The sequence below is a fragment of the Moschus berezovskii genome, chromosome X, assembly GCF_049115385.1.
Source record: "Moschus berezovskii isolate FMDL1 chromosome X, NW_MosBer_1.0, whole genome shotgun sequence".
Taxonomy (NCBI): domain Eukaryota; kingdom Metazoa; phylum Chordata; class Mammalia; order Artiodactyla; family Moschidae; genus Moschus; species Moschus berezovskii.
In genome coordinates this window covers 744,055-759,934 of record NC_142488.1, presented here as the reverse complement: position 1 = coordinate 759,934, position 15,880 = coordinate 744,055, and the positions used below count along the sequence as shown (strand labels likewise).

Sequence of the window (15,880 nt, the reverse complement as noted above, 5' to 3'; positions counted from 1 at the left end):
AGTTCATGTGTCCATCTGTCCAGGTGACAACTCCATTCATCCACACACTTCCCCAGGGGGTGGCTGGGAACGGGTTTTGTTGGTGTGACTCAAGTTCACAACCAGCTGGCTTGAAGCAAAGAGAAGAGGCTCCAGTGGTGGTGGGCCTTGTCTAATCAGGTGAAGGTTTTTTTTTTTTTTTTTAAAGATGAGGGGTTGAAGCAAAGAGAAGAAGCTCCAGTGGTGGTGGGGGCCTTGTCTAATCAGCTGAAGTGTGTGTGTGTGTGTGTGTGTGTTTTTAATGTGTGGGGAGGGGGACTTGAAGCAAAGAAAAAAGTGTTGTGTAGTGGTGGGCCTCGTCTAATCAGGTGAAGGGTTTTTTTTCACTGTGGGGGTTAAAGTAAAGAGAAGCTCCAATGGTGGTTGGCCTTGTCTAATCAGGTGAAGTTTTTTTTTTTTTTTAAAGATGAGGGATTGAAGCAAAGAGAAGAAGCTCCAGTGGTAGTGGGCCTTGTCCAATCAGGTGAAGCATGTGTTTTTTTTTTAAAGAAATGTGTGGGGAGGGGGACTTGAAGCACAGAAAAAAGTGCTGTGTAGTGGTGGGCCTTGTCTAATCAGATGAAGGTTTTTTTTAAATGAGGGGTTGAAGCAAAGAGAAGAAGCTCCAGTGGTGGTTTAGTTCAGTCCCTTCAGTCGCTCAGTCGTGTCCGACTCTTTGCGACCCCATTAATCACAGCATGCCAGGCCTCCCTGTGCATCACCAACTCCCAGAGCTCACTCAAACTCATGTCTATCGAGTCGGTCAATCCATCCAGCCATCTCATTCTCTGTCGTCCCCTTCTCCTTCTGCCCCCAATCCTTCCCAGGTGGTGGGCCTTGTCTAATCAGGTGAAGAGACTTCTTTTTTTTTTTAAATTTGGCCGCACTGCACCACATGTGGGATGTTAGTTCTCCTGACCAGGGATCGAACCCTTGCCCCTTGCACTGGAAGCACTGAGTCATAACCACGGGACCGCCAGAGAATTCCAGCTGAAGTCTTAAAAGCAGACACTGAGGTTTCCCAGAGAAGACGGAATTCTGTCTGCAGACCGCAGTTGTCAACTCCTGCCTGGGTGTCCAGCCTGGCCCCCTGCCCTGTGAACGTCAGACTCAGCAGCCCCACGACCGCACGAGCCAATTGCTTGAAATAAATGTCTCTCCATAGTGACGCATATCTATCAGCATATGTGTCTGCCTTTCTCCGAATAGACACGTGTAGCTGTATCTCTTTCTATCTCTAGAGAGATAGCTGTATGTCTATCTTCGTTTGCACACAGTTGGCCCTCCGCGGCCCTGGGTTCTGCACTCGTAGGTGTGGAGGGCCGGCTGTACACGATTCTGTCTCTCTTATATACATATACACACATACAGAAATCCACACACACACATAGATAAATGTCTCTGTGCATCCACAGACTACATCTCATCTCTCTCATCCGCCAGTCATCCATCTGCCTGTCCGTTTCTCTGTGTCTGCCTATATATGTCTACGGCTGTCAATCTGTCATCTGCGTACTTACCCACTGTCTACTTGTCTACCAACTCTATCTACCCATCCATCCAACCATTTACCTATCTGCCTGTCTGTCTATCATCTCTACCTGCCTATATCTTGATCTACCTATTTGTCTATCTATCATCTGTATCTCGGAGAAGGCAATGGCACCCCACTCCAGTCCTCTCGCCTGGAGAATCCCATGAACAGAGGAGCGTGGTGGGCTACAGTCCATGGGGTCACGAAGAGTTGGACATGACTGAGCGACTTCACTTTTCACCACCTATTTGCCTGTGTGTCTGTCATCTCTGCCTACCTATCTGTCTGTTAACATCTATCATCTCTCTCTACCCGTCTCCCTACTGATCTGTCTATACCATCTATCTGACCATCTATCATCTGCCTATACACCCACCCATCTATCACAAATCTCCGTCCTGTTGGTCTTATTTCTCTGGCGAACGCTGACTGCTACAGTTTCCTCCGGTCACTTTGAGCAGAGCTGTCCCACCAGCAGGGGTGTGGCTGAGCCTTCAGTGGTCTGAACGCAGGAGATCAGTCCTGGGAGTTCATTGGAAGGACTGCTGCTGCGGCTGAAGCTCCAATCCTTTGACCACTTGATGCGAAGAGCTGACTCACTGGAAAAGACCCCGATGCTGGGAGGGATTGGGGGCGGGAGAAGGGGACGACAGAGGATGAGATGGTTGCATGGCGTCACCGACTCGATGGACGTGAGTTTGAGTAAACTCCGGGAGTTGGTGGTGGACAGGGAGGCCTGGCGTGCTGCAGTCCGTGGGGTCGCAAAGAGTCAGACACAGCTCAGCGACTGAACAAGAAGAAGGAAGAAGCTGCAAGTTGGAGGGAACTTCAGATTCAAAGACCAGTGTCACTCACACGCCGTCCTCTTCCCCCTCCTCCTCCACGTGAAGTGTTCTCAGCTTCTTCCCCGGGAGGTGGCTCCCTTGGGGTGGGAACTATTCTCTGCTTCCCTCCCTCTCCTGGACTGTAATAGCCCACCAGGCTCTGCCATCCATGAGATTTCCCAGACAAGAATCCTGGAACGGCAACCCACTGAGGCATTCCTGCCTGGAGAATCCCACGGACAGAGGAGCCTGGTGGGTCACAGTCCATGGGGTCGCAGAGACTCAGACACCTCTGAGCGACCAACAGACACACACACAACCCCCTCCCAGCGCCTCCCCCCGGGGGATCCCATGATGCTGAAACGGACCCTGCTCCATGCATCCATGCCCAATAACTCGGTCCTAAATGAGCGCATCAGCTGTCTATTTAAGGACGAAACTCAGCCAGCTGCAGAGCTGCCCCGAGAGGGGCCCCCAGGAAGCACATGCTCGCCCTGCACCCTCCCGCACGGAGAGGACCCAGGAGGCAGCTGATGTCGCCAGGACCGACCCCACCAGCCCAGCTGTGCCAGCTTCCTCATCCTCCCGGGTGGCAGTTCCCGACACTCTCGACTCCACGGTCGCTGATTCCTGCAAGGGCATCGTGGTGAAGACCACAGGTCTGGGTTTGCATCGTGGTGCAAACCCAGGAGGGTACACAGCTGCCTCCCGGGCGGCAGAGACGGAACAGCTGGGCTGGCAGCCTCAGCGCCAAGCGGGGGCCAGGAGGGGACCCTTCTGGGGGGACAGGATGGGGAGGGGAGCTGGGGGCATCAGATCCTCCGTGCCGGGGGCGTCCGGTTGAAGAACTGCTTTCTTTTTCTCCTTAGAATAACCTTCTTGCTCTTGTTCAGTCCCTCACTCGTGTCCGACTCTCTGCGACCCCATGGACTGTAGCTCCCCGGGCTCCTCTGTCCATGGGATTCTCCAGGCAAGAACACTGGAGTGGGTTGCCATGTTCTCCTCCAGGGAATCTTCCCGACCCAGGGATCGAACCCGGGTCTCCTGCATTGGCAGGTACATTCTTTGCCATGGAGTCACCCAGGAAGCCTCTAGAGTGACTTCACTTAAAAAAAAAATTTTTTTTTAAAAAATTTTAAAGTATAGTTTTCCAAGTAGCTCAGTGGTAAAGAATCCACCTGCCAATGCAGAAGACAGAGGTTTGATGCTTGGGAAGATCCCCCTGGTGGAGGGCATGGCAGCCCGCTCCCGTATTCTTGCCTGGAGAGTCCCATGGACAGAGGGAGCCTAGCGGGCTGCAGTCCGTGGGGTCTCAGAGAGTCGGACACGACCGAGCGACTGAGAACATGGCTGAGTTACAACACTGTTAGTTTCAGGGGCACAGCAAACTGATTCGCTTATGGAGACATACATTCGACCCCTTTTCATTAGAACGTCTGACATGATCTCGAACACGATTATCTGATTCCCTGAATTCAGTTCAGTTCAATTCAGTCGCCCAGTCGTGCCCGACTCTTTGCGACCCCATGAATCACAGCACGCCAGGCCTCCCTGTCCATCACTAACTCCCGGAGTTCACTCAAACGCATGTCCATCGAGTCGGTGATGCCATCCAGCCATCTCATTCTCTGTCGTCCCCGTCTCCTCCTGCCCCCAACCTTTCCCAGCATCAGAGTCTTTTCCAGTGAGTCAACTCATCGCATGAGGTGGCCCAAGTATTGGAGTTTCAGCTTCAGCATCAGTCCTTCCAATGAACACCCAGGACTGATCTCCTTTAGGATGGACTGGTTGGATCTCCTTGCAGTCCAAGGGGCTCTCAAGAGTCTTCTCCAGCTCCACAGTTCAAAAGCATCAATTCTTCGGCGATCAGCTTTCTTCACAGTCCAACTCTCACATCCATACATGACCATGGGAAAAACCATAGCCTTGACTAGACGGACCTTGGTTGGCAAAGTAATGTCTCTGCTTTTTAATATGCTATCTAGGCTGGTCATAACTTTCCTTCCAAGGAGTAAGCGTCTTTTAATTTCATGGCTGCAATCAGCATCTGCCCTGAGGTATACCGTAAATCTCTGTTGCTTATCTATGTTACGTCTGACACTTTATTAATCAATTTACATCTCACACTTTTAACCCCAAACATTTAAATCACCCCCACCACCACCAACCCTACCTTCCTTTCTCCATTGGCAACCATCCTTTTGGAATCTAAAAATATAAAATACAGGAATTTGTGTACAAACAGAAACAGACCAACAGATGCAAATAGCTCACGTTTCCTGAGCTGTGTAATATCCACGTGTTCAAATGACACAACTGTTGTGTCCAGATCATTTCTAGCCCCGGCGCGTTTTCACCGGGCTGTGTGTCAGCTTCTGGGTCATTTTCCAGCATGAAAAACCGGCTCCCCAAGGCTTCTGATCACAGTCTCTTCAGACCCCTCCTGGGGAGGCGGGGTCCCAGGCAGCCCAGACTTCTGACCGACCGGCTTATAAGTCAGGCTTCCCAAGAGCCTCTCCGTGGAGCTAGGTAATTGGCTAAAATGGCTCACAAAGCTCATGAAATGACTGGAGTTAAAAATACCAAAAAAAGGCTTTGTCAGCTTGTGCAAAAAGCATACAGTGCAGCTGGTTTCGGTGGAGGATTCCAGGGGAACGGGAGGAAGGGACACCACATTTATCAGGCGGTGGAAGGGAGAGGGGAAAGAACCTCCACACCCAGAGGGTGGCGTTTGAATCTGCAGGTCTCGGGACGGCTCTGGGCTCACCCATCACGGCCGCTCAGTGAAGCTCCCATTTGGGATCCCGTGCGGTGGACAGAAAAATGTCCCCAATGACTTCTGCGTCCCCTCCCCGGGTGGTGAACAGAATAACATCCCCAACGACATCCTAAATCCCGGAACCCACAAACAGGTTGCCTTCCGACACAAGGAAGTTAACAGCTGTGACGAATGTCAGGATCCCAGGATGGGGACTGGATCGTGGACTGCCCGCCCGGGGGTAAGGTCATCACAGAGCCTCTTAAAAGAATTACACAGCAGATGGTACGGACTGTTAACGGGTAGATTCCTGCCAGGTCAAGTCAATCATGGAGGTCCTGTTACAGTAGCCTCTGGAAACTCATTTCTTTCTAAACTGCAGCTGATACAGGGGGGGAAAAAAAAGAAGAAGATATATTCTGTCCGCCAGCAGAAGCAGAGGCAGGGGAGACGGCGTTCCGGCCCCAGCGGCCACCGGCAGCCTGACACCTGCGTGTGACGAAGGGGCGGGGTTCCAGGAGGCGCTGAGAGATGCATTAAGCTGTTCAGATTTGAAAGGCATTCAAACGTCCCTCCAGCTACAAAAGCACCTTTGAGAAACATGACATTATCTTTCAGAGTTAAAAAAAAAAAATTGTTGTTTAGTCGCTCGTTCATGTTCGGCTCTTCATGACCCCATAGAGAATCCCAGGATCCTCTGTCCATGGGATTCTCCAGGCATTATACTGGAGTGAGTTGCCATTTCCTTCTCCAGGAATTCTTGCCGACCCAGGAATAGAACCCGAGTCTCTTAGACTGGCAGACGAGTGCTTTACCAGTGACTCCCTGGGAAGCCTCGTTAAAAGAACAAAAAGATATAATGCTATAAAAACGCTCACAATTTTAAAAAGCTTCATTGGAAAACAGTAAATAAAACATTTACGAAATGTTAAAAAAATATATTAAAAAAAAAAGTCAACAACTTCTAGAAAGTCCCGGGTACAGAGATGCCTGGAATTCACAGTTTCGCTGGGGCTTCTGAAATTTTCTCCACGATTAAGACCTCTTCCTTGTCACCTTTTCCCGTTTCGTGTGTAAACTTCTCCCATAGCATCTGATGGAGGAGAAAGGCAGGGATGTCAACTCCCCAGATTCCTCCCAGGGAGCCATGGATGTGGAGGGTTTAGACAGAAACGGGAGCCGGGTCTCCGAGTGGCAGCTCATCGTTGGCGGATGAGCTGGGGGAGGGACATCTGAGACTTGGGTACCACACTCCCTGGGACCGCACGGAGCTCAGAGCTTGGAAGGAGAGTGTCGCAGGACCCTAGACCTCACCGGGGAACCCACCAGGGTGTGACGGCAGACCGTGGAGGAGGCGGACACAGTGCCCACCTTGGGAAAACGGGCTCGACAGGTGCACCCAAGTGGAGGGGAGGGTTTCCCACGTTTGAAAGTGAAAGTGTCAGTCCCTCAGCTGTGTCCGACTCTTCCCGACCCCATGCATGGAGTTATAAGCCGCCAGGATCTCATCTTGTCCCCGGGGATTCTCCAGGCAAGAATACCTTCCAGCAGGGGTTATTCTTGCCATTCCCTCCTCCAGGGGATCTTCCCAACCCAGGGATTGAACCCAGATCTCCCACATTACAGGCAGATTTTTTTTTTTTTTTTTTTTTTTTACTGTCTGAGACACAGGGGAAGCCCAAGAATACTGGAGTGGGTTGCCATTCCTTCCTCCAGGGGATCTTCCCAAACCAGGGACCAAACCGGGGTCTCCCACACTGCGGGCAGGTTCTTTACCATCTGAGCCACCAGGGAAGCCCTACACATGGAGGTGTGTGTGTCTCTCTTGTTTGTTGTCCTTTTCCATCCTGTGGGCTGCCCCCTGGAGATCTGGGGGGCACAACTCACCCCATTCAGTCTGTCTGTATCTCTCTCTGCCATCCCCATCTGCCACTTCTCTCCTCCTCCTTCTCCACGACCCGGCTAATTTCCCTGGACACAGCTTGCAGACAAAACCCCCAAACCACCCCCTGTCCCCCGGAGAAAGCCAGCGAGCAGGACACGGGATTCCAGCCTCTTTCTGTGGACCGCTTTGGCTGAGCACGGACAAGATTCTGGGCTCAGCGTTCCCTATCTGTCCATCCTGGCTGCCCGCCTCACTCGTCCCATACGTACCTCGTGGTCGATTTGATGGTTATCGTTCAGTTTATCTTTGATCTGTGGAACCGGAGGGAATAACCTGTGGGTCTTGAGGAACCTGGGGAGATAAGAAAGGAGATGAAGAGAAGACGGACAGGCCCACATTTTCGTCCTGGCTCCCAGAGGAGAGGCACTGTCACGCTAAGTGCAAACACGCCCTCTGGACTCATGTCTTCAGAACAGTTTCCTTTAAGAGTCTCAGAAGGGGAGACTTCCCCTGGAGGCCCAGGAGTTAAGACGTCACCTTCCAAGGCAGGGGGTGTGAGTTCGGGCCCTGGGGTACCAGTTCAATCCCTGGTCAGGAAGCTATGATCCCACATGCCTCGCAGACAGGAAAAAAACATAAAATGGAAACACTACACTAAACAATTCAGTAAAGACTTTAAAAATGATCTACAGCATGGTACATACACACGGTGGAATATTACGCAGCCGTTAAAAAGAATGAAACAATGCCATCTGCAGTGACACGGGTGGACCTAGAGAGTGTCGTACTCAGCGAAGTACGTCACACAGAGAAGGAGAAATGTCGTGTGAGTTTCCTGACAAGTGAAATCTAAAAAGAAACGATGCAAGAGAACTTACTTACAAAACAGAAAGAGACTCACAGACTTAGAAAACCAACTCGTCCTTATAAGGGAGTGGGAAGATGGGGAGAAGGGACAGTCAGGGAGTCTGGGATGGACATGGACTCACTGCTGCATTTAACATGTAGAACCAGCAAGGACCTGCTGGACAGCACAGGGAACTCTGCTCAATCCTCTGTAATAACCTTATGGTCACCAGGGGGAAGGGTGGGGGAACGGACAGTCAGGGAGTCTGGGATGGACATGGACACACTGCTGTATTTAACATGGAGAACCAGCAAGGACCTGCTGGACAGCACAAGGCACTCTGCTCAATCCTCTGTAATAACCTTATGGTCACCAGGGGGAAGGGTGGGGGAAGGGACAGTCAGGCAGTCTGGGATGGACAGGTACACACTGCTGTATTTAACATGGAGAACCCACAAGGACCTGCTGGACAGCACAGGGAACTCTGCTCAATGTCATGTGGCAGCCTGGATGGGAGAGGAGTTTTGGGGAGAATGGACACATGTGTATGTACGGCTGAGTCCCTTTGCTGTTTACTTGAAACCATCCCAACGTTGTTCATCAGCTATACTCCAATACAAAATAAAAAAGTTTAAAGTGTGGGAAAAAAAGAGAGACATTAAAAAAAAAAATGATGATCCACAAAAAAAAAAAAATTTAAAAAAAAAATCACAGAAGGACGGCCTCCAATTTTAGACTGTGGAGAATATAATAGACTGTGCGGATGTACTTAAAAAATGCCCAGGAAAGTCTTCCCAGAATCTTCATTCACTGTCTTTGAAGATAAACCAGAGTATTGAGAAAGGGAGGAGAAGCGGACGGCAGAGGATGAGATGTTGGATGGCATCACCGACTCCATGGACATGAGTTTCCACAAACTCCAGGAGTTGGAGATGGACAGGGAGGCCTGGTGTGCTGCAGTCCAGGGAGTCGTAAAGAGTCGGACACGACCGAGTGACTGAACTGAACTGAACATTCCCTGTCTTGGGTGCAAAGACGTCAGTGGTGGTATGTGTCCAGTCTTGAGAAGCTTGGAGGAATCCACGTTCTCTGGTGTGAAAAGGCCAGGAGGTTTATCCAGCCTTGAAGACCATGGTTCCAGACTGACCACTTTTCTGTGCATGGCACATATTTTCACGGCTATTCCACGGTCCCCAAGCGTCTCAGTGGTGCTGAGTGACTGCCGGGGCACTTACTTTTGTTCTCACAAGGAGACAACCCTGTGACATCATAAGACGCTGTGCTGAGCTAAACAGTGGCCCCAGAGATCCACTCCAGTCCTGAAGCCTGGGAAACGGAGCTTGTTTTGAAACAGGGTCTCTGCAGAGGTGATGGAGTGAAGGGTTTGGGATGAGGTCCTCCTGGATGGGGGGTGGCCCTAAACCCAGGGACAGGGTCCTTATAAGACACGGACACAGAGGAGAAGCCACGTGGAGACGGAGGCAGAGACGGGAGGGAGGCGGCCACCAGCCCAGGGGCGGACGCCCAGAGCCACCAGAAGCTGGAAGAGGCGGGGAGGACCTTCCCCCGGAGCCTCTGCGGGGAGCTCAGCCCTGGGACCCCTTGACCTCAGATGTCTGGTCCCCAGGACAGGGGCAGGATGGATGTCTGTGGTTTTAAGCCCCCCGGCTAGTGGTCACTGCTTCCGGCAGCCACAGGAAGTCACACAGCTCTTGTTTAATATCAGTCTTCAGTGTTAAAACATGGCATGTTTTAACAGTTTGTGGTCGGGCTGCCCGAGGTCTTTCTCATGTCCCGAGAACCGCGATGCCTTGCAGCTTCTTGCAGCAGGCACTCAGGGTCTCCCCTTATCTCCAGGGGGAGGCTGAACACAGCATGCCCAACCAGGGCAGGAGTGGGGGGATTGCCTGGTGACAAAGACGCCTCGGGTGGACTCCCACGGGACCCACACGCCCTGCAGGAGCGTCTCCACGTGATCCAAATCTCCCTGTGGCTTTGCTGAGCATGCAAGTTCTATCCTGCACGTGTGGGGCTTCCTTCCGGGGCATCTGAGAGAGCCTGAGTGATTGCTGAACTCACGTGACAGGAAAGACACTGGCAGGGGTCCCTGTGGTGGGGGACGCCACCTACAGCGGCCTGGGAGCCGGGGCTGAGTAACATGTTGTGGGAAAACAGAAGTCGGACTACAAGGGACATTCCGAGAATTCCAGATGCTCCGAAAAACGCGGAAGTCGGGACTTGGAGCACAGCTGAGCTGTAAGGGGGCTTTCCTGCTGACTTACTTGCTAAAGAATCTGCCTGCAGTGCAGGACAGCTGGGTCGACCCTTGGGTCGGGAATATCTCCTGGAGGAGGGCATGGCAACCCGCTCCAGGATCCCTGCCTGGAGAATCCCATGGACGGAGGAGCCTGGCGGGCTACACTCGCCTGGGTTGCAAGCAGTCAGACACGACTGAGTGACTCACCCTTTGAGAACTTCATCTACCTCTATAGGCATTAAACCAGCTGCTTCTGCAGCTGCTGACCCTCAGTCATCTCCTGAAAGAAGTCCAGGGTGGAGAGCAGACATGAGACATTCTGTGCTCTGGAGAAAAAAAAACAAAACTGGCAGGACAGGTCTTCAGATAGTGAGATAGTCTCAGGAGCCCATTTTATGAGCCCAACTCTTGCATCTCCTAATAGCTAGACAAGCACTGAAATGCTTCATGGTGACGTCTGCTCCCCGTGACTAGCACAGACCTTCTGCAAAAAAATATATACATGCTTGATTGCATGAACTCCCCCTTCAGCAAAATCACATATACGCCAACCTGCCTTCCCTGCCTCTTGGCAGCAGCTCCTGAGGCTCTGTGTCCCGGGCTGCAATCCTTCATTAATTTCTTTGTTCTTTCACTCCCTCGGTCGTGTCCAACTCTCTGCAACCCCATGGACTGTAGCCCTCCAGGCTCCCCTGTGCATGGGACTCCCCAGGCAAGAATACTGGAGTGGGGTGCCATGCCCTCTTCCAGGGGATCTTTCCAACCCAGGGATCGAACCCAGGTCTCCCGCATTGCAGACAGATTCTTTACCATCTGAGCCCCCAGGGAAGCCCGTGCTCCTAATTTCACCGAAAATGAAGTATATACTCGCAACATTCACGTTGTCTGATTTTTTTTTTTAAAGTCAACACTGTTTTCCCCAGACAAATTTTCTTCTGGTAAACGTACACGGCGGCTTGGACCGCCTGGGGTGTTTGCAGGCTGCCTTCTCATCTTTGTGAGCTGATCAGGGGGGTGACTTTAGAACAGGCACTGGCCCCTCCACTGACCATGGTGGGTGAGCCGACCCGGGACTCCCCGGGGTTACCTTTTGAAAAGGCAGCTGAGGGTCAGGCCGCAGACGAGAGTCCCCAGGACCACCAGAACGTAGATGTACACCAGGCTGGACTCTGGTTCTTCGGAGCCTGGGGAAGACAGAGGCAGGGGACACGCCAGGGACCCCGAGGGAAGGGGGAGGAGGGCTCATCACTCAGCCAGCTCACGGGCTCACGGACAAGGACACACAGCCAGTGAAGCTGAAAGTGTCAGTCCCTCTGCCACGTCTTACCCTTTGCGACCCCACAGACTGTAGCCCACCAGGCTCCTCTGTCCATGGGATTCTCCAGGCAAGAGTACTGGAGTGGGTTGCAATGCCCTCCTCCAGGGCATCTTCCCGAAGCAGGGATCAAACCCAGGTCTCCCACATTGCAAGCCGATTGTTTACCGTCTGAGCCACCAGAGAAGCCCCATAAGGAGAAGGGATATCTACGAGAGTTCCCTAACCTGGAGCTTTCACAGAAAATGTCTGTGAGACAATAGACTGCACTTTGCGACAAAGGTCCATCTAGTCAAAGCTACGGCTGTTTCCAGGAGTCATGTACGGATGTGAGAGTTGGACCATAAAGAAGGCTGAGCTCGAATAATTGATGCTTTTGGACTGTGAGGCTGGAGAAGACTCTTGAGAGTCCCTTGAACAGCCAGAAGATCAAACCAGTCCATCCTAAAGGAAGTCAGTCCTGAATATTTATTGGAAGGACTGAGGCTGAAGCTGAAACTCCAATACTTTGGTCACCTGATGAAAAGAGCTGACTCATTGGAAAAGACTCCAATGCTGGGAAAGATTCAAGGCAGGAAGAGAAGGGGACGACAGAGGATGAGATGGTGGGATGGCATCACCGACTCGATGGACACGAGTTTAAGCAAACTCCAGGAGACAGTGATGGACAGGGAGGCCTGGCATGCTGCGGACAATGGGATCGCAAAGAGTCAGACATGACTGAGCGACTGAACAAGAGACGAGAAGTTAGCCCGAGACCGTGTTCAAAACCCCTAAAGTACTCTGAGGACACAGCAACCTAAAGATCATTCTATTTAAAAACGGACAGAAGAAAGGACAAATAGCTGAAGAGGATGAACAGTTCCAGGCAAACAGTTGTAAACTCCATTCCCTTCCATTTGGTCAATTTATTGAAATGTTAGTTCTTCGTTTGATATTTATTCCTTTATTTGACTGTGCTGGGGCTTAGCTGCGGCACAAGGGATCTAGTTCCATAAGCAGGGATTGAACACTGGGAGAGAAGCCTCTGAGCCACTGGACCAACAGGGAATTCCCGATGGCCTCTGTGTTATGCTTTGGACTTTTCGTCTCAGTGAGGTCTTAGTTCTCCAACCAGGGATCGAACGCACATCCCCTGCATTGGAAGGCAGATGTTAACTGCTGGACCACCAGAGAAGTCCCCTTCCATCCATCCTTAAGCTTTAATTTCGTGTGTCATTTAGAAGATGTGCTCTTTACAATAAACTATCTTCTTTTGTCCATTTTAGTCGCTTAGCCATGTCCGACTCTACAATCCCATGGACTATATAGCCTGCCAGGTTCCTCTTCCATGGGATTTTCCAGGCAAGAATACTGGAGTGGGTTGCCATTTCCTTCTCCAAAATTATTTTCCAAAGTAGGGCACATTTTTCATTTGTGAATAGTCAAAAATATGAGAACCTCTCAGTCTGTCAGAGTGATTATAACCCGATGGACGTGTTCACAGTTGCAACATTTCTCAGTATACACAGATATAATGTGACCTGTTAACCAAAGCAGTTATCTTTTCTTTTAAGGGATACGTCAGTTGTCAAAACTGCATATTCTGGGTGGCAGGCGAAACCAAAAAAAAAAATAATCACGTGGAGGTGAGCCAAGTCTGATTAGAACTGTATTCTGGGAAGAGTCGTATTCTGGGAAAAGTCATTTTTTTGTTGGCCCATAGTTTAATCGTTCCCTGGTGGCTCAGATGGTAAAGAATCTGCCTGCCAACGCAGGCTGGGTTCCATCCCTGGGTTGGGAAGATCCCCTGGAGAAGGGCATGGCAACCCACTCCAGGATTCTTGCCTGGAGAATCCCATGGACAGAGGAGCCTGGCTGCAGTCCACGGGGGTCACAGAGTCAGACACGACCGAGTAACTTTCACTTTCACTCACTAGATGTTGCTGATGCCAGGGGGAGTGTCACCAGGGGCTCGTGGACGGGAACTCTTCCCAGAATGGATGAGAGAAGGCCTCAGAATGCCAGGACCTGTCTGGGGACGGTCTCGGGACACCTACCGAACTCAACAGGCTGGCTCCAGGCACCCCAGTGGGCTTTCCGGGCATCCGCTGTCCTGATCTTCACTGTATGTTTTGCTTTGGATCCGGGTTTCGGAAAGTTGTATCTATTCCCCGAGTCACCAAACACCACGATCTTTGGAGAAAGCAGAGAGTTAGAGCTGTCACCTGTGTTGAGAAAAAGGGTGGGGTTGTGTGTGTGTGTCCTTTCGGTTGCCCAAATGAAGTGAAAAATTTAAGCCCACACCCTCCCAACCTGGGCGAGAAGGTTGTAATTCGCGTCCTGAATACTTCGGAGAGATGCTTAGACAAACAAAGAGAATGGGTGACTGTCCTGCATTTTCTGAGTGGCTACCCCTGGGGTTCCTGGGATCCTTCTGTACAGATGCAGGAATGGTCCAGGAACTGCAGAGGATGTGCACAGACCCATAGATGGATCATGGCCCCGCGAAGGATGTTCAGAGGACCAAGTTCAACTTCCTCATCGGATAAAGGACCACACCGAGGCCACAGTGGTGGTGAAGCAACAAAAAGTACTTTGATGATCAGCCTCAACAGGCGTTTTGAGGGACGCGATCATCTATCTCCGGGACACTTCAAGGAGTGTTTCCTGGACCAACACGGATAGAATCGGGAGACCCCACCCAAGTGGTAACTGGGGGAGCTGCTATATCACTGCCCAGATGATATGCAAAAGCAGGGGTCCTCAACCTCTGGGATCAAAGGCCTGATGACCCAAGGTAGAGCTGATGCAACAACAGAAATGAAGCACACTATAAATGCAACGCCCTCAAATCACCCCAAACCGTCCCTCTCTGCCCGGGCAAAATGTGTCTCCCACACAACGGGTCCCTGGCAGCAAAAACGGTGGAGACCACAGCTCTAGGGAAGCCCCATCACCTGACTTTTCTCTCATCCCCATCCTGGCCACTGAGGGAACAATTCCAATCGGTGTGTGTCCATTGACGCATACTGTATGATTAAAATGTGGTTTCCCTGGTGGCTGTGACAGTAAAGAATCCACCTGCAATGCAGGAGACGCAGGCAGATGCAGGTTCAATCCCCAGGTCGGGAAGATTCCCCTGGAGGAGGGTGTGGCAACCCACTCCAGTGTTCTTGCTTGGAGAATCCCAGGGACAGAGGAGCCTGGTGGGCTAGAGTCCATGGCTCACAAACAGCCGGACATAGCTGAAGAAACTGGGCATGCCCAGACACAGTAGGATTAAACTACAAGGGTGATAGTTAGGGTCAGGGAGTCACTCACCAGCTGACTTCTACTGCTGCTGGTATCCAGCTAGAAAAAACCCAAACCAAAATAAAATATTTATTTTTCTTCATCTTGAAAGCTTTTCATAGGTCTAATCCCATCTCCCCAGGCCATGCAATCAAGAGAAAACAAAACAGTCAGGGCCCAACAAATTGTTGAGCTCCTAATATTTCTCCAAAGCATGAGTTGGCCACATAAAGAGGGAGGAAAACTGTCATCAGGACAGAGGGTGCCCCTGGGTCATGGCTCATTCTAGAAACTCAGATGGTGGTGGAGCCTATAAAGAACACACATGGGGTGGGACAGGAAAAACCACCCTCCCTACACTAGAGGCAGGAGCCATGGGGAGAGGATGTGTCTACACTGGGTGCAGGGCCGTGAGGAGAGGGTGTGTCTACACTGGGTGCAGGGCCGTGAGGAGAGGGTGTGTGTCTACACTGGGTGCAGGGCCGTGGGGAGAGTGAGTGTCTACACTGGGAGCAGGGCCGTGGGGAGAGGGTGTGTCTACACTGGGTGCAGGGCCGTGAGGAGAGGGTGTGTCTACACTGGGAGCAGGGCCGTGAGGAGAGGGTGTGTCTACACTGGGAGCAGGGCCGTGGGGAGAGGGTGTGTCTACACTGGGTGCAGGGCCGTGAGGAGAGGGTGTGTCTACACTGGGAGCAGGGCCGTGAGGAGAGGGTGTGTCTACACTGGGAGCAGGGCGATGAGGAGAGGGTGTGTCTACACTGGGTGCAGGGCCGTGGTGAGAGGGTGTGTCTACACTGGGAGCAGGGCCGTGGTGAGAGGGTGTGTCTACACTGGGAGCAGTGCCGTGAGGAGAGGGTGTGTCTAAACTGGGAGCAGGACCGTGAGGACAGGGTGTGTCTACACTGGGTGCAGGGCCGTGGGGAGAGGGTGTGTCTACACAGGGTGCAGGGCCGTGGTGAGAGGGTGTGTCTACACTGGGAGCAGTGCCGTGGGGAGAGGGTGTGTCTACACTGGATGCAGGGCCATGAGGAGAGGGTGTGTCTACACTGGGTGCAGGGCCATGGAGGGAGGATGTGTCTACACTGGGAGCAGGGCCATGAGGAGAGGGTGTGTCTACACTGGGACCAGGGCAGTGAGGAGAGGGTGTGTCTACACTGGGAGCAGGGCAG

At 51.8% G+C, this 15,880-nt stretch overlaps 1 protein-coding gene across 7 annotated transcripts in view; it reads right to left on the bottom strand.

Moving 5' to 3' along the window:
* Positions 1 to 6,008: 6,008 nt before the first annotated feature.
* CSF2RA (colony stimulating factor 2 receptor subunit alpha) overlaps positions 6,009 to 15,880 on the bottom strand; it is a 50,052-nt gene continuing 40,180 nt past the window's right edge. For 6 of the 7 annotated variants that reach the window (XM_088833525.1, XM_055438584.2, XM_055438594.2 and 3 more), the window contains 5 exons: positions 14,742 to 14,771; positions 13,478 to 13,613; positions 11,211 to 11,307; positions 7,289 to 7,370; positions 6,009 to 6,227 (listed from right to left, as the gene is read on the bottom strand). In XM_088833525.1, coding sequence (XP_088689651.1) covers positions 6,132 to 6,227; positions 7,289 to 7,370; positions 11,211 to 11,307; positions 13,478 to 13,613; positions 14,742 to 14,771 — 441 coding nt within the window. In that variant the 3' untranslated portion in view covers positions 6,009 to 6,131. The remainder of the gene's footprint in view (positions 6,228 to 7,288; positions 7,371 to 11,210; positions 11,308 to 13,477; positions 13,614 to 14,741; positions 14,772 to 15,880) is intronic. The other variant, XM_088833528.1, reaches the window with a different exon arrangement.